We start from the raw sequence: 18,147 nt of genomic DNA on the forward strand, positions 1-18,147 counted from the left end.
AAGTAGTCACTGCATATTTGAGTGTATCAGAGGACCAAGACCCTTTCTGGAGGCTTTGACTCTAAGAAAATTTGGCTAAGAAAAAGAAGAAAGAATGAAATATGGTAGAAAGTTATAGAAAAATCTGCTCTGAGTTTCACAAGATCTAGAAGGATTTGAAAGGATTCAAAATACTTCTGACTTTCAATTTATTTATCATGCTATTCAAGCATATTAAAAATAAACAATTTCATGTGAGTGTCAGACTCTAATTAGATTCACACGTGGGAGCAGTTGGGCATGAGGAGCAAATCTGAAATTAGGAATCAAATCTCCCTGAGCTGAGCAGCACCCACAGCATTTTCCCAACCTGACAAACTATTACTGCCCACAGCTATTCCCCTTGTATGTTGTCCTATTTAAACAAACAAACATTTCTCTATGCTTGGTGGGTTAAAAACGGCCTTGTAAACTGTACCAAACAAGATCCCAGACTTATCTGACTGAGGAATTGGTTGTTTTTCCATGCTGACAGATGTTCCACTAGTCAGTTCATCCAAGGGTCTGCACGCCCAAAGCCAAGGTCCAGTCACAAAATTTTTACCTTTTGCCTTTTTCGGAGGATCCAGTTCTTCCAGAGTAGAAGTCTGATTTGCCTTAGGAAGCTCATGCTTCTGTATCAGCTGTCCCTGGTTAATCTACAACAAAGGACGCATCAACATTTTTTCAGCCACCATTTCAAACAGAGAAAAATAACAGTTTTCTGTTCTTATTTTAAGACTATGTTATCATAGAAATTGGTTCCTGTCATTATCCGCTTCACTTCATTTTGCACTTGATACGCTATTATACATAAAAAACCTCTGCCTTTCCTTTGTTTGGAGACTGTTTCCTGCAGCACATTTTATCAGCATCAAAAAGCAGGACATAAGAAAAGCATTCTTTCAAACAAAAAAGTGCCACTAGCACTCTCCAGGAACTTGCAAGTAATGCAAGCAATTAACTGTTGCATCAGTTACCAGATTAAATCAGTGCTTTCAAACTAATTTTTCAAAGAAAAGATGAACCGAACATTAGTGTAACATTAAAAACTAGCTATGATAACAGAGCAGAATCAGACTTTCTATTTAGGCACTGTAAATGTGTACTGACTAGCACGGCTTGGAATGGATTTTATATAGACAAATTAATTTTGCTGCAAAGAAACGCAACAAAACCAACAAAAAATATACCCCATGATCTCAGATTGATGTACTTTCAAATAAAAAACTCCCGGAACACTTTAACAGTGATTTGACTGAATATAAATCGTTGCATGATCTGCTTTCTAGCCTCATGCCATATTTTCATCACCACATATTTTACCTTCAAAAGGAAAAAGAGAACTGGACATATAAGTCAAAACAGGTGCCTTTCAAACATAGGGACCTGTTTTAAAACAAAGAAACCATTTAAACTTGCTCTATATATCAACTTCATACTCACAGCTGCCTTCTGGGATTTAAATGATTAGAGAGTAGTTTCTTCTTGAATGGTGAGTGATTGAGAGCAAGTGGAAAAGGAGATGCAAGTTAGACATTAGAAGACTCTTCGTAATGACAATAATTATGACAAAAACCTGATTGCTGGAGGTTACCCAGGTTCTCTATCAAGAACTGCACAGACAAGACTGCTCTAGATGTGATGGTTTGTTGAGACAATCTTGTCACTCTTCTGGAATTTTTTTTAAATACCTATTAAGTGGGAGAGGTTTTGTTTGGTTTTAAGAGGCAAGGCTTGGATAGCACATCAGAATACACTGGCCTAATCTTTCAACATAATGTTAGTTGACACAGAAATTGGTAATATTTCTTTGATAATTACAGAAAATCATCTCAGGTGCACATTTTAATCATCCAGGAAGGGGGAGGACAGCACTGGGGAGGACTGGCATGAGTCCTTACTAACTTTACTGGAAAAGTTTCCAAAAAGCATGAGGATCTCTTCTGGCACACTGAGCATGTAAAAGGCCTGGATCAGGATATCTGAGACCTTGCTTAGCTACAGTTGGCTGTGTTGCTTACTGGGGATCAAATAATAAGACATCAAGTCTACAGAAAAAAAACTGAACATATGTAAAACTGACGGTGACAGAAGTTGCAGCATTTTCTATGTTTTGCAGGCCAACCATTTCATGCAGTTTTCAGGGTCACTCCAATTGTAATGATTCAAGTTCCACAGGGAATGAGATTAGTTACAAAATACAACTGCTGTTCCAGAAAGTAAATAGATTAACGCTTGCTGGTTTGAAGGCGTGCACTTCTTGCTCTGGTGCAACTCGAGGCCATTCTCTCCAGTCTTATTTCTGGTTACCCAGAGAAAGAGGCCGACTCCCACCTCACCACAGCTTCCTTGCAGGGAGTTGCAGGGAGCAATAAGCTCTCTCCTGAGCCTCCTCTTCTCCAAACCAACCAATCCCAGTCCCCTCAGCTGCTCCTCCTAAGACTTGTGCTCCAGACCCCTCTGCCATCTTCCTCAGAGCTGACACTAGGAAACCAGTTCAGATCAATCACTTGATTCTTGCATGTGGACTAAAGACAGAAAAAACTAAAATTTGGACACTAGCATTCACCTTTTTTTCCCTCTCGTACTCATTAATTGAGGAAAAGCACATCATACTCTTTAGACACTCACCCAGTCCAGAACATTTCTGAGAAATTAACTGTTGGAAGGGCTTAGAGTCCAGGAAAAAAAGACTGGCTGAGCTTCAAGACAAGACTCTGGCACTGATGTTGTTTACAGCAGCTCCTGCACCTGAACAGACTGATGCCTTCTAAGAACATTCTCACTTGGAAACGATCCTATATTTGATTGCAGGCAGCTCCAGAGACCACCATGCTATTGCCATTAAAGTGGCACCTGCAGCTCCTTAGGAGTTCCCACCGAGGTTCTCTTTGCTGAGCTGCGGACTATGGGCAGTCAGACAGCTCCCTGATGCTTTCACATTACACTCAGGACTCTTAAACCTGTTGCTGTTCTCAAGAATGAATCCTACAGTTAAATAAATGAAACAGTTTTTTTCCAGCTTCTCTTACCCTTTTCTAAACCCCAGACACTGCAATCTTTGTACAACTAACTGCTGTGAAAGAAAAAGCAAGCCTTCATGTCAAGGCCATACAATCTCTGCCAATGGCCTGGCATCTCCACTTCTTCTTGGCTCATTAACGAACTATCCAATACATTTTTTCAATCTCATGGAGAGATTTCCTCATAGCGCAGTCTGCCAGCTCATGTTCCTATGCTGTTTTTAATGTATAACATACCTGTATTATCTTCTAACTTCCAGTCTTACAGTTAGCAAAAAGAACAACTGCAATGTAAGGCCATAAATGGGATTAGAATTGCCAGACAGAATGCCTGTTAACACTTGCCCTAGAAAATCTAGATTTTTCTGATAAACTTCAGATTCTGTAGCAAAACAGTAAATAACGAGTGACTCATTTCCAAGCCAGAAACATTCCTTCCTAACTGGGCATCACTCAAGAGGACTAACATAGAAATATATTGTCAGGGTTTAACTCCACTAATTTATGTAGAATAAAACACTACAATGAAGTAATGGAGGAGGTCCATGATAAAGATAGTACCTAGAAACAGTGCACTGAGAGCTCCACATGGGCTCAGCTTCTGAAGTGATTAGTCATGGTGTAGATATATCTTCATTCTTAAAGGCAGCAGCATTCTGCCCACAAGATCAGTGATGGCTTGAAACAACTGCAATTAGGAACAGTACAGGCGTTTAGAAGAAATTCAGTTACAAAAAAATGAAGTTTAACAGTAAAGATATTAATGCCTCTCCTAAAAACTGGAAAAATCCCCACACTTGTGAACTTACTCAGCTTTTCAGAAGGTAATGCAAATCAAGACTGTTAGTATTTAGAATGGCACATGCTTGCTGCCCGAAGATAACAGGTTTAAGGGATGTGATTTATGCCTATGACCTATATAAATCTGTTTTACTAATTCTGCTTTTACAGGAACTGGCTCTCCTTCCTGGGGGCTCGGTGTGGGGATCTACAAAAACAACTTGCTCCTATCAGCACTGAACTGTAGGAAGATTCTTTCAAATTCCCAAGCACAGAAAAAAAAAATCCATTTACTCTCTGGCTTCCTTTATTTTTTTTTCCTAACAGTTAATATTGTAGAGCGCTACAGTGTACTACACATTATATTCTATAACATTCCATCCTACGGAATACTTATACAGAGAAGTGAATAAATAGTTGTGTGCACATAGAGAGAACTGCATCTACACAGACAGGATGGAGTCTTCTGACTTAAGTTCTGCATTCAGTTATCCTAAATTCCTGTGAGGAAACCCAAGTGAAAAGTTTCTCAGATTTTTTCCTGATGTGTTTCAGATAAGATGTGACTTGAAGGACAAGAACATGCAGTTGTGTCAAGTAGGTCAATTTCTTGTTATGGTAGCTAGTGAAAGAATTATAGAAAAGAGAGAGAAAGGGAAGTGAGTGGTGACACTTGAACAGATGGCAAAGAACAAGATGCACAGAAATCAGTGTACAGAAAATGGAAGAAAATGTACTGCTCATAAGGTTGCAGACAGAATGACTTCAGAAGCACTGGCAAGAAATCAGAGAAAAGCCACTTAAACTTCCTTTTGAAAGACACGCATTTCTAAGAATCAAAGATGATAAGAATCTAACAAAGATTCCTCTCGATTTCAAAACAAGCAAATGTGGCACCTTAAATAAGTCCTGTGACACGCAGGCTTAGCAGTGGACTAATTACCCCTATCTACGCAAGGCGTACCATGGTTAAACACACAGCATACCAGGCACAAACTTGGCAGGAATGCTTTCTACATCTGCCATAAGCCGATTTACTCACATAGACGCTCAGCTACCAAGCAGGAACTGAGGAGGGAGTTTTTTTTCCCTCACGTTCACCCTTCTCAAATACTTCATGTTTTGCAAGATTTAGGATGGATTTTTCTTCCATCTGTGAGAATTATTTCAAGGATTCCATCCAATTTCTATTAGAAATTGAACTCATATCCCTTTACAAAGAGGAAGTGCAGATATAAACCTTAGTTCTAAAGCCTCCTGCTGTGTGATGTATTTCCACGTTGACATGTTTAAATAAAACAGCATTAGTTGTAAGTATCAGAACTTCCCTACTTCGCTAATGCAAAATAGAAGTGACTTGTCCCTTTTTCCCAACACAATTAGTCTGCCTCCACTGACAAGCATGATGGCCTGACAGAAGCACATCTGTAGAGCAGAACAGCGAGAGCTCAGAGCCCAGTGCCCAGATGTGGTGCCTGCACGTAACTTCAGGTGAGCTCCTGAAATTAGAATGAAGGCACATGAACGGCTGCAGCACATCGGGCACTGCCACAGCACATCTCAGTGCAGCCTCATCCCAACCCAGTCAGGTTTGCACGCTCTGGGATCCCTGTGCTGTGAACCACGGTAGTGTGTAGAGGAGTCACTTTAAAAAAATATAAACATGACCTAAACTAAAATACAGCAAACGCACACTAGCAGCATTTACAGGACATTTCTTGTAAGCTTTCAGATGACCCATTCAGGCCTCTACTACAAAAGCCAATTAATTCACGGATTTGCAAGCATAACAAGGACTACTTAAATACAAGCAACAAGAACTGGGAACTTCACCTCCAAAGCTTACCTCATGTGCGAGCAGTGCTGAAAAGCAAGGTTGCTGAAGGAACGTCCAGCTCCGCTGCAAAGAAAGCCGTGCTGCAGGTACCGACTGACACTGCTCAGCATAAGGAGCTTGCCTTAATCCTGCGCTCCATGCACAACTGCGCAACCCACAACTTTCAGTTCCTGAATAAAAACCCTCCCTTTCTGTTGGGATGAGCACGACGCCCTCTCCTCACAAGCTGATACTCCCTAAGATTTTTCCTCAGATGCAAACACCACTTGCCTTTGGAAAGATGCCGTCAGAAGGGCAGCTCCGGCCGCTTTAGGGGCCCCGCTAAACAAACAGCCGTCACCACTAATTAGGTCAGGGAATTACGGAGATTGTGCTCTGCCAAAGCTTTAAGAGGGATGAGGCAGTGCGGTACAACTTCAGAAAATCTCATTACCGAGCAAACGCGGCGCAGGAAGATTCGCGAAGGCAGCCGCGGGGGTCGCTCACACCGCAACTCGCTGACTGAGTCGCAGCAATTAGTCGCGCAGAGGCGATTCGAAACAACACGTGGAGAAATTTGCATCAGAACCAACACGAACGGGGGGCCATCAGAAACACTTCCAGTCGGTCAAAAGGAAAGCCGACGTCCTTTTCGCGAGGCTTCCGGCCCTCCCGGCCCTCACGCCGCGCGCCTCCTGAGGCGCGCTGCACGCGGGCAGGAAGCGCTTCACCGCGCCTTCGCAGCACAGCCTTACGGCGGGGTCAGCAACTGACAGAAGTCTCGTCCTGAGGAGGTACTTACCATCGCAAAGGACAACGGTCCGTGTTTCAGTGAGTTAGAAGGCACCCAGATAGAGAAACCAGAGCCACTGAACTGTTAACAAGTTAATATATTTCAAAGCAAATACAACAGTGTACACGTAAAAACCATTTCATACAAAGTGGAAACCATTAAATGCACCTACTGCTGTAGGTTTTTGGTTATTTTCAGGTTTTTTGCTGAAACTTGGAAGCCGCGCTCTTCATTTCAGTTGCACCAGGTTAAGGCGAAACTGATCTATAGCAAGCAAACCACCGCCGTTCCAGTCCGCTGCGAAAGACAGCACCGCTGCAACTGAGTCTCCCCACAAGGGCACCCATAAAAAGGACTGTGCACATTTGTCCCACTCACTAAGCTACACAAGAAATCCCAGATGTGGCTCAATTGCTGCTTCTGAATGGTGAAGCTCAGTAAGTGCATCCTTGCTGTACAACAACAACAAAAAATTAAAGTGACAACATAGAGAACTGGCAACAGATAACCACATTTGCCTAAATATACACATATGATACATAATAATGGGCCATGCTGGCCAGCATGTAAGTCTGTTCAGGAGCAAAGCCTTAATTGCACAGATTAAAAAACTGAACAAATGCTTTTATAGAGTAAAGCACAAGCTTTGGTTTATGCTTAGACACTGAATACCAGCCCTTCAAATTTTATTAATAACATCTATTATGAAAAATAGGTCATTTCATTGCTACATGTGATAATCATTCCTCTATAGTTAAGCACTTCGTTCCATACAATGAAACGAAGCGCTGTATATCTTACTCAATGAATAAATTTGCTGTATCTAGACATGGGATGCAATAAATCTTCATGAAAATCCACTGAATTACAAGAAAAAATTTGACTCATTACCATCACAATTCCACACACCCTCCCCCCCACTTTTAAAAGGCAGCATATATAAAAAATAACTCCCATATGGCACAAAAGTAGGATTCTCAAGGGAAAGCAAAGGATAAAGGGTCAGAGCGAAGCTTTCCCTGGCAAGATCAACACATTGCATTCAGTCCAAAAGGAATTTGCACCCTATACAAAGTGAGCTTCCCTGTGTTCTAGCTCTTGGATCCTTTTTGGCCTTAGTCTCTGGTAAGCAGGCTTTAGATCTGTGGAGTGAGTATCCTCTGAGCCAGTTTGTTGTTCACTTGTGCTTTGTCCAGGATTGCCCGATGGAAGCGCAGAGCTCCTAGCCAATTTCACAGTATCCTGCTGAAGCACAGAGCTAACACTGGTTGATGCACAAGCTTTCGCTTGTTCTACTGAACTCTTTTCACTTTGTTTGGATTTGTTAGAAGGTGGTTTATAAAATGTCCCTGGGGGTGGTTGCAGTGTTCTTGGTGCCCTGAAGGCAGCAAGAGGATGGGCATCTGAACTGTTCCCATCTGTTGCTGTCCTTCCTGACCTGACAGAAAGAGAATATGGCTTACTAGCAAGAATGGCATTAGCTGAATTGTTACTACATGATGAAGATAAGGCACCTGCAGTTCCACTCTCAAGTGCTCGGTTCTCCTGGGGCACATTTGTCACAATCATTGCTGTCCTTGCTGTGATATCATACTGTTTATATTGTTTGTCCCAGGTTTTTTGCAGCATCTGAGTGTCACAACAAGAAAGTCTGCAGAATGTATTGACAGCAGGGAGTGCCTTAACCTCTGAAACTTCTTCAATAGTAGGGCTTCTGCCAAGCTTTTCTGGACTTACAGCTCCTGCATTTCGTGAATTTCTCTCATTCAGAACACAAGGAGGAAGTATTCGGTCTACAGGTAAGCTCACGGGACGAATGGCTGGTTTTGTCCTTGGAACCCGCAATGGAACTTTGGTAATTTGACGATTAGGTTTTGCAGGAAATAAGTTAACTTTACAGCTCTCTTCACCTGCAGAAACAAAAGAACGGCTGTCTTTTTCTGAAGCTGGATTCACAGCATCGCCTAGAAACACATAAATAGATGTTATTCAAATCTTCAGGATTTTTACAAACAGAATGCAAACTTCACCAATGACCCTTTCACAGGTGGTACAGTAATGGGATAACAGCTTTGAGGCATACCCTGTACTCATTACTAAGAGTATCCCACAATAGCCAAATATTACTATTTCTATAATGTTAAAACAGGTAATGTACAGATGTGACTAAGGAGGAAGAAATCAGAGACAGCACACTACTTTATATTATTTTTTCTTTTGCTAGTGCTTTACTATTCCTAATTATTTTTTATTTCTAAGATTTTAACACTTCCAGATTTTGCACCTACCTGGCTCTTTGGAAGCAGAAATATGAACGTCCAAAGTGTTGGAAGCTGATGATCCTAGTAGAGAATTACTCTTTCCAGAGCCCTCTGATTTAGCTCCACCAAGTTGCAGCGACACATGTTCTGGAGGACACAATAGTCAAAACACATTAATTACTCAATATTGGTTCATTGCATCATAGTAGATTGCAGAAACACATAGTCACCACATGTTTATTTATTTTGTTTGAAATCACAACAACTCACTGTTGTGTTCTCTTAACAAGTACTTTAAACTGATTCTTTAAACACTTTTATTTTTTTTTTAAACCAAAAGCCCTTAAAAAGATGGAATCTGCTTATGAAGAGCAGCAAGCACTATGATCTGAATAAACCAGGACTGCTACTTATTTACCAACTCAATACATAAAAGCCCACTAACCAGTTACAGATGTATCTACTTGTTCTTTTGCATTCTTGCTATTGTTCGATTCCAAAAGTAATCCAGTTGTTTCTGAAGCTCTGTTTTCACCTGGAGCTATTAGAACACCCTGTTAACAGAAGTCAGAGCAAAAGTAAATGAGCACAAGGGAAAAGACATTCCTCCTCAGAAAAGTACAAGAGAAGTGACTCACTTCCTTTACGGCAACAAATGACTTCCTCTGCTGCTGTGGCTCCCTCTCTTCTGCTGATAAAGCAACTCTGACTGTAATGGCATTTTCTTCAGTCTGTGATGTGCTCAGAAACGGTTGCAATGAAACATCAAATATCTTCTCATAGTATGTTATAAGCAGCTCCACCACCCGGGCCTGATACGGATAATCCACAAGTGATGATAAAGAAACTGTAGCATCTGTTTGGCGTGGCCTGATCAGAGTTGGGCCAAATATTATGCCAAGGTTGCTAGCTGACATTTTATTTTCATCAGACTGTTCTGTAACCCTGCATAAGAAGAGATGAAAAAAACTCCAAGAATTAGAGGGTTTTACTACTTCAGAAGTATTTTAGACACTAATTTTCATTTATATCTGAAGAGGCTAAAAGATGATTAAAAAACTTAAGGTGGGTTTGGATGGGTAGCAAGCAGAACCATCATTGAAGAAAGCTCTTAACAGGAACACAGACTAAGCCCCTTCCACACAGGGTGTGGTGTTTTAAAACTTTATTTAGCATCACTAATGACTATCTGGAATTTTGAGGAATTGGGAGGAGGGGTGGGAGGAAAGGGAAGGGAGATTGGGAAACAAAGACTAGAATCTAGAAATGTGATGACTCAAAGACCTACATTTAAGTTTGTTGGGTTTAAAGTATGCTTAGACAAACTATAACATTAGTTATGCTATTTTTGAAGCACCATTACATTCTCTTTTGGCACAAGGATGTAGTATATGACCAAAGAACACAACTGCAGCACACTCAAAACCACACAACTGTTTCTAGGAAAAAACAGTAGCAAGTACAAATAAGGCATCTTCTACTGTCATTCAAAAGGTACAAGAGTTTCCTAAAGCACACTATGCTGCATACATCAACTTTCAGCATCAACTGGCAGTTGAAGTCTTTTCTTACCTGTGAAGGTGGCCAATAAGGTACTGAAGAGTGTTATAGTTTGGTACAGGCAGTTGTTTCAGAAGATCTTTAATTTTAATGATGATTCTATTCAGCTCGATACAGATTGATCGTCTTTTCTTTGAGTTGGGGCTAGCCTGTTTAGCATCCAATTCCTCACTGACACTCTGGCTTTCTTTTGCAAGTCCAATGAACTCATTGTAAAGCCGAAATAAAATCAAGGGTTCTGGAAGCTGAAGAAACACAAACATGTCAGAAACTACTCAAGCCTGAATTTCAACTTTTATTTCTTTCCAGTTCTTCTTCAACCTTGTCTGGTCTAGTGTATTCTTTTTTAGAAGATCTTTCGTTTAGTGGCTCAAACCATAGCTTATTAAATAAAAAAAAATCTGGGTAAAGAAACTCCTTGTACTTCCTTCCATACATCTTTTGCTAGAACTTTGCTACAAGAGCTTCAAGACTGAGCACTTAACACAGGTTCAGATTTCAAGACGATTGAGGGAAGACATTACATTGCAGATACAGAACAATACGTGATAAAACACAGTATTTATTCATCTTTTCTTTGAGAATATATTACACGTGATATCCAGTTTGGTGCATATTTTGGTTTTCAAACTGGATTTTGGTCATATAACAGTTATTTTAAAAAAATGATTGAAGTTTTGTCTCAGTAAAACAGCAATGTACTACAAAGTGAATATTAATAAACTAAAAAGAATTACAAAGGAAAACAAACTCAAATATAGACTGGTTATTTGCCTTGTGCCAGCTTAGAAAAAAGCAAAAAAGTAGGAAAAACAGAAAAGCTTAAATAAAAAAAGCTTAAAAGCATTAATAATGATGTCAAATAGGTTTTAAAACAGGATTCTAAAATGTCTTGCAGGTTTTTAGCATTGTTCCTACATTTAAAATGAGCAGGTTTACCTTAAAAAAAAAAAAAAAAAAAAAGGACAGATTACCTACAAAGGAAGTAAAAAGACAAGAAAACATGTTAACTATTTTTAGAGTTAAGCCATATTTATAATACAGCACAACACCTCTAACTACTCCACTAAGTCGTATATAATACGCTACCTTTTGATTTGATTAAATAGCCAGTTAATCTTTGTAGCTTTACAAAAGTACTTAATTTAGCACTGATCATGGGATTGGAATGCTCCCAAGAGGGCTCGTTTTTAACAACTAGTGTCAGAGATGGGACCAAACCATGCACCTAAGGAATGTTCCTTTCAGGATCAACAAGTCTTTTGAGTGACTCAGTAATCTCACAGGGCAACATCCTAGTCATCAGATTCACAGTGATGGAAAACTTAATCCTAAAGCTTTACATTCCCATTTTGAAACAAAAAGATGTATGGTCTCTCCATGATAAGGACATCATCAAGGCCAATATGTTTCAGTGGATCTTCACTAGCATAAATTAACTGCAATATCTTAGTATCCATTTGCATTTTGAAGCAAAAATAGGGGGATGTTTTGATGTACACATAAAACACACAAATACAGCAATCAAAGTTTTAAAAGATTTGGCTTTACCACAAACAGATAAACAAAAGCTAATTCTGTAAATGGTACTGGCATTTAAGACACCTCATGCCCATATGGAATCTAGACTGTAATACCAGCTGTCAGTAATCTCACAGCTTTCTCTGCCCCTATCACATGCTCTATAAAAAAATTAAGAAACTCTAGTGCAATTCATACAGCCTTCAGTTGCAGGATTGCTAGGAGGAGTTTTCCCTGCTTGAACTGAAAAAATATGCTCTATTACATTGATTTTCCATTTGACCTCTTAAGCACATACCTGGCGAAGATACAGCTTGAGAACATTGCTAATATCATGTGCATAAAGTTCTGAGAGCTCAACCAAATCCTTTCCATTTTCAAAAGCTTGACAAAGCTTTTCAACTCTTGATTTGGCTCCATTCACACGATAGATACCCTGAAATTTTGAAAGACCAGCACAGATCAATTTTAATTTGATAAGCAAGCATATAACATAGATGAGATTAACAGTACAGAATTATCATCTTGAAAGGTGACTTCTTTTTGTCCCCTCCCCAAGTATTTTTATATGTTAATTTTTATAAACAAACTTGACCATACCTTGACATTCAGTGCTCTGCTTTCTATTTCGGATGTACACTTCTTGATGATGAAAGGAATGCCATCAGGGACACTTTTAGCAGCTTGAGCAAATTCCACTCCAAACAAGTGAAGCCTTCCATGAAGTTTTTTGTGTCCACACTGAATAGCTAATGTCTCTAGACATTTCTTATGGCATGCAAGTGAACACTACGGGGGAGAGAAAAAATACATGTATGACACAATCTAACACCATGAGAAATATCGTTGGTGTTTGCAACTCCACATAAGGAAAAACAAAGATTTGTCATCCCCATAAGCAAACAAGAAGATTTATTAGTCAGTGAGGTCTTTGATCGTGAGAATGTTATGACCCACAAAGTCTGTACTTTTTACATAGAAAAAAGGTTTACAAAATTCTCAACTTCACATAAATTCAAAGTAGCAATTTGAAATACTTCAACTTACCTCCTCACATTCAGCTCCATGAAATACCACTAAGCTGTCACACTCTCTGCATTTAGATGGAGCCCTCAGCTTCCGTAGTTTGTGTGTTTGCGCTGCTTTGGACATATTTGTGTTTCTGAAAGGTCCTGGGGAATTTGCAGTTTCAGATGTCAGATCATTTAAACCTGGAAAGAACTTTGTTTCAGTCACTGTAATACCTATTAACAAGATATCCTACCTATTCTTTTTCTTTTAATTTTTTTTATTTTTTTTATTTTTTTAAGAACTGTGCTGTAGAATCACAAGGAAGCAAAAACATTGTAACAGACTGCGTAACAGATGAACTATCATATTGTCTTATATAGAAGTGGAATTAAACAGTTTTTCATTTTTAAGTATGCCAGTTTTCTCCTCTGTCATTAGTATGTGAAAATATTTGGATATTTAATTGGAGTAATTGGAGATTAGGCAACTATTCATGCAAGTTTCATTCTATCTATTTCAAAATCCTTTATTAGAATACGAAAGGTGATTAGAGTTTGGCTTGTAATGTTTTGGAAGCACTTCACAAATACACATTACAGAAGGTAAGAATACACAGTCACAGAAAAATCCATACAGAACCACAAAAAACCAACACACTAATTCTCAATCCTCTATGATAACATTAGAACAGTACCTAAAGTGTTCTAAAACACAATACCAACTGGTGCTTTTCATGACTGATCCAAGCTATCAGTAACTCTGAAAACAAAAATCCTTTGTTTTACAGATAAAAATTTAAAATTAAACTTCTTAAGAGCTCAAGCGCTGATTAAACAAATGTGCTGGTAATCACAATACATTTAGTGTATTTTTCTCGAGCTCGTTAAAGAGAAGAATTACACTACATGACAACAGTCATCTTTCGGGGAATTCAGGTACGGAAACAACATTACCACAGTCTGAAGGAGATGGTGGTTCTCTTTCATCAAGATCATCTGCAGATGACATAGTACCAGTAGAAGGCGTTCGTGGAAGTCGTCTTTTAAAATCCCCTAGAAGATGACAGAAAAATTCAGGAAGCTCAAAATATCACTTCCACCCATCTGCCCATTGTCATTATAGGCTCTATCCAACATTCGCTAAATTAACAACGCATCTTCATTAATTTTAAACAGTCCAAAGTGAAGACTTCAAAATTAGTATAGCAGTAACTGTAGCTGTACCTGGGCTAGCAGATGGAGAATCCATAGATCGTGACTCACTGCTTCCCCCTGCACTTTCAGAATCACTGCACATTCCTCCACTCTGGTTTCCAACTGACCAAGATCTGAATGGCGGTGGCCCTCGCATCACTTTTAGAAATAAAATCCACCAATTACAAATGTGAAGAACAAAATGACAATATCTTATACAAAAAATAGTTATATTCAAAATAGGAAAATACTGCTACAGTTATATGAACAGCATACATGTATCTGTAAAAACTTCAGTACGAAAAAAATGGATTTCAAAGAACTTGATATTTATACTTTTTCAGAACGCTAAAATCAATATAATATTTACAAAAAAATATGACCACATTGCTGATATTTATTGAGATAATTTAATACATTGAGCTTAACAGAACCTGCTGTTTGAGTTACACTTCACCTTTCTGGTCAGAGAATCTAAGCTATGCATACAGACAGTTTTCCATTTCTTCTGATGCTTGAGAACATAACTGCTTTCAGGCTTCAAATTCTATCCTCTTTGGTGCTGTTTCTGATGGTGAGTCATCAAGCACCTGCTTTTCTTGGTATTTTTATTTAAAGACCAAACTCTAACTGAAATAGAACTACCTTGGATATCTGTGCTGCTGGAAGATCTCTTCTCACCAATCCTTTGGGAGCGATGATAGATTGGACTTCCCACATCATCTAACATTTGGGTTGGAAAGTCTCCTGAACAGTGAGATAAGTTACCGTGTGATGTATGGATACTGTTGGCTGATTGCTTATTAAAAACCCTTCAAAAAGAAGAAAGTAATTAGAAGCATGAATAATACAGAATTAAATGTGTTTTTTTTCCATCCCAACGCACTAAAGATTTTTCATTTCATTGCTGCTCATGAATGTTTGTATTTGCCCTGTCATTAGTAAAGCCAAAATTAAAAAGCAGTATGGCAATTTATTTTTAATTAAGTATATATATTTTTTTCTTTCATGTAAATCAGCTCTTTCAGATCTCTGCAAAGTTTAATTTTTCAGATTTTGAAAATACAGCAAATCTGCTGAAGGACCAGAATAATATAGCAGCTATTCCATCCTGTTCTCACACTTTCTTCTGAAAGATTCTCTGCCCAGCTGTTACCCACTATTCACAAATAAACATATAGAGGTTAAAATTTTGCCAGGTACTGCTGCAGGATCTACTTTTCTGCATGAAAAAGAGCAAGCAACAACAACAAATAAACATGAAACAAAACATTAAAAAAACAGCAAATATGTTGAACCTGAAAGAGACCTAAATCCACTGTAAATATCTGCTCTCAAGATGTGGACAGGCAATAGTTAAGTCTAATCAATGTAGATGTGAACAAAAAGGCCTACTAGCCAAGTACTATTGCTTAATGAATTCTACCCTATCCAGCAGAAGGAAATAGACTGAAAAACATTAAAACATGCATTTGCCCAAGCTACTGTCACTTAAATAAATGTGGACCTAAAAAATAAAAATGATCACTTCAAGTTCCCAAAGAATCACAAGGCCATGTCAAAGAAAACAAAGGGAGGGGTGACGGGAAGAGAAAAATCTTGTACGATTCTTATGCAGTAAGAGCTAGAAGTGTAAAAAAAGTCTGAGATTTCATACTTCACGCTTTCCTGGGGAGCTGCAAAGTTAAATCCCCCAGGTTAAAGTTTATGAATACAGTCTAAATCAGTCTTAAAAGGTAGGAAGTTGAGAGACAAGGACAAAATCTCTGTTTTTACTTAGCATTTCCTGGCTTTTGTTAGTACAAGTCTGACTCAAGTATTGCATTTTTGTATTTAGTTCTCTTTTAAAAAGCAATACAACACTTTCCTGTGTCGAACTGTGAAACATACAGATACTGCCACACCAGTAAACACCAGAGTTCAGAAGTTCTTTTTTAATGCTAACTAGTGTCTATGTTAAAGTAAATCCTTACACAGCAATTGTCAGTGTTTTTGCAAGTCTTAATATGCAAAGTGACACTGCTTTGGAATTTAAGTCAGATTTCAATGTCAACATAATACATAGTAATCAACTACCAAAAATGTGTAAAAGAAAGAAAAAACTTAAAATATGGTAACACACCAGGATTCATTTTATTCTTCCAAAAGTTCTGTTTCACTGCTAAACATCTATGCATTGCATGTAATTCTAAAGCAAACAAATATCAGCATTAGTTTGAGACTCACCCATCAATCTGGGAGCTCTGGGTTTCAAAAGAACCTGGTTCAATACGAACACCTTCCTTGGGCAAACTTTTCACAAACTCTGAATACTGCTGACCAGGGTCATAAAGTTTGGCACTCTCACAGAGCGACTGGCAGTTCACTGGAAGAGATACAACCTGTGCATGCTGCAGCTGGAACAGGTTGACTGTTACCTGTTAGGAGAATAAATATTCCGGTGTTTGTATATCACTCACTAGGTATTTCTCAAATTAGTATCAAGACAATTTAAAGAAAACTACTAGAAAATTCTAGGAAATAGTAAAAGTTGTAGGAGTGGACTTCATGCAGGATTCCTGGATGTCTACTGCAGATGCTTTTTATGAGGCAGTATTTCTCTTGTCTTCTCTGGCTTAACAAATACACCAACTAGAAAAGAGTTCCAGTGGTTTCCTACTTTGGATTGAACAGGATAAACAGCATGGTTTGTTGCTACCAAAAAGGCAATTTTCACCCTCTGGAGGGAATGTTACAAGGGCTGCTCTGAAAGTAATGTCTCTACCTCATTATGTTTATCCATGACATCAGAGGTGGATGCCGGTGGTGGTATGGCAGTTTTCCTTCACCCTTAAGAATCTTTACATACCTCTTCTTAAAAATTAGGCCAAGTCGCCTTACTGCCAATAGTATTTTAAAAGGCATACTCACAGCTTTAAGCGTTAGATCACACTGGTAAATAAGTTCCCGAAGCTGCGTTAAAACATCACTTTTAAAGCTTTCCAAATCACTTCTTTTTTCTTCAACTTCTGCCATGCTTGCTTTATAGTATTCATTGGCCTCTTCAGCCTAGACAAAACACAAGTAAAAAGGGTTGACGGACTACTGGCTACTAGAAGTGAGAAAAACTATAAGCACACACACAAAGCACAGCCTGTAATGGGAGATTCCCATTTAGGATAAAAGCCCAAATGAACATAGCATGATTAAAGTGAAGAATTACGAACAGAACACTTGCTCAGATGATCTCAGTGGGAAAGCATGAGCAAAACCAATAGGTAACAAAAATTCGTACTTTTTGAAGAGCCTCCTCTTCTAGCCTTCGTTTTTTTTCCAGCTGCTTACTGACATCTTTTGCAAAGCTTCCACTTGAACTAAGATGTTCCTCTTCAGCACGAGCAGTGCAGGATTTGGCCTTTTCATACTCATCTTGACGCTGTGTATACAGCAACTTTGCTTTTCTTAGAGAAGCTTCCAGCTCTTGCTGCAGATTGCCACAAAAAAACCCCAAAATAATGATTTAATTATTTCTTGGTTATTTAATGTGCTGTTTTAAAAAGATGTTACACATAGATCTGTACTTTGTAGTTTAAACAAAGTCATAGAAAAATAAGTTCTTACAAATAGGAATGAGCTGTGAAATTGGTAGTAACGTTCTACATCAACTAAACCTTACAGATTCTACATGTGAATTGAAGAACATAACATGACACAGCCTAGCTTGAAAGCATTGACCTTCTGAAGAATTTGAGATTTAACACCGTAAGATATGAAAAATACCAACCATTTTTTTCTGTTCACGCTGCCAAAGCTCCTTGATTTCTTTCCTTTGTCTATCCAACTCATTTTTTCTTCCCAAAAGAGGCTACATAGGAAATATTAAGAGTATGTAAAAGACTTAGAAGCAGAAAATATGTTCTTTCAAATAATCTGTGCTGTTAGAAAACTTCTAACTAATCTAAATCTAATCTAAAAAATAACTTGTCATTTTCTGTAGCCTTACCTGCACAAATTTGTTAGACTGGAGAGCAGCAGCTGTTTGTTGCCAAAGTTGATTGTTCTCAATATCATTTTGAAAAGCATTAAGGAATATTGATTGGAATGGCATATAATCCTAAAACGACAGAGAGAAAAAACATTAGTATTCTAGGTAATGCAGAGTTATGCTGGCACCATAAATGTCAGTATA

The 18,147-nt window shown here is 38.6% G+C and overlaps 2 protein-coding genes across 7 annotated transcripts in view; both read right to left on the minus strand.

Annotated features, from left to right (window-relative positions):
* Nucleotides 1–2,742, minus strand: part of ABCA4 (ATP binding cassette subfamily A member 4) — a 67,807-nt gene extending 65,065 nt beyond the window's left edge. Inside the window, exons 1-2 of the mRNA XM_048944940.1 lie at nucleotides 2,653–2,742; nucleotides 584–677 (exon numbers count right to left, since the gene is read on the minus strand). Of these exons, the coding sequence (XP_048800897.1) occupies nucleotides 584–649 (66 nt within the window). The 5' untranslated portion in view covers nucleotides 650–677; nucleotides 2,653–2,742. The remainder of the gene's footprint in view (nucleotides 1–583; nucleotides 678–2,652) is intronic.
* A 3,770-nt stretch (nucleotides 2,743–6,512) lies between these two features.
* The window catches only part of ARHGAP29 (Rho GTPase activating protein 29), a 49,512-nt gene continuing 37,877 nt past the window's right edge, over nucleotides 6,513–18,147 (minus strand). For 4 of the 6 annotated variants that reach the window (XM_048945232.1, XM_048945234.1, XM_048945233.1 and 1 more), the window contains 16 exons: nucleotides 17,962–18,072; nucleotides 17,743–17,823; nucleotides 17,254–17,442; nucleotides 16,890–17,027; nucleotides 16,206–16,396; nucleotides 14,625–14,791; nucleotides 14,010–14,138; nucleotides 13,740–13,838; nucleotides 12,823–12,986; nucleotides 12,376–12,564; nucleotides 12,074–12,211; nucleotides 10,267–10,499; nucleotides 9,333–9,639; nucleotides 9,140–9,248; nucleotides 8,722–8,841; nucleotides 6,513–8,397 (listed from right to left, as the gene is read on the minus strand). In XM_048945232.1, the coding sequence (XP_048801189.1) occupies nucleotides 7,499–8,397; nucleotides 8,722–8,841; nucleotides 9,140–9,248; nucleotides 9,333–9,639; nucleotides 10,267–10,499; nucleotides 12,074–12,211; nucleotides 12,376–12,564; nucleotides 12,823–12,986; nucleotides 13,740–13,838; nucleotides 14,010–14,138; nucleotides 14,625–14,791; nucleotides 16,206–16,396; nucleotides 16,890–17,027; nucleotides 17,254–17,442; nucleotides 17,743–17,823; nucleotides 17,962–18,072 (3,264 nt within the window). In that variant the 3' untranslated portion in view covers nucleotides 6,513–7,498. The remainder of the gene's footprint in view (nucleotides 8,398–8,721; nucleotides 8,842–9,139; nucleotides 9,249–9,332; nucleotides 9,640–10,266; nucleotides 10,500–12,073; nucleotides 12,212–12,375; nucleotides 12,565–12,822; nucleotides 12,987–13,739; nucleotides 13,839–14,009; nucleotides 14,139–14,624; nucleotides 14,792–16,205; nucleotides 16,397–16,889; nucleotides 17,028–17,253; nucleotides 17,443–17,742; nucleotides 17,824–17,961; nucleotides 18,073–18,147) is intronic. The other 2 variants (XM_048945235.1, XM_048945236.1) reach the window with 2 other exon arrangements.

Source organism: Lagopus muta, chromosome 5, assembly GCF_023343835.1.
Source record: "Lagopus muta isolate bLagMut1 chromosome 5, bLagMut1 primary, whole genome shotgun sequence".
Classification (NCBI taxonomy): domain Eukaryota; kingdom Metazoa; phylum Chordata; class Aves; order Galliformes; family Phasianidae; genus Lagopus; species Lagopus muta.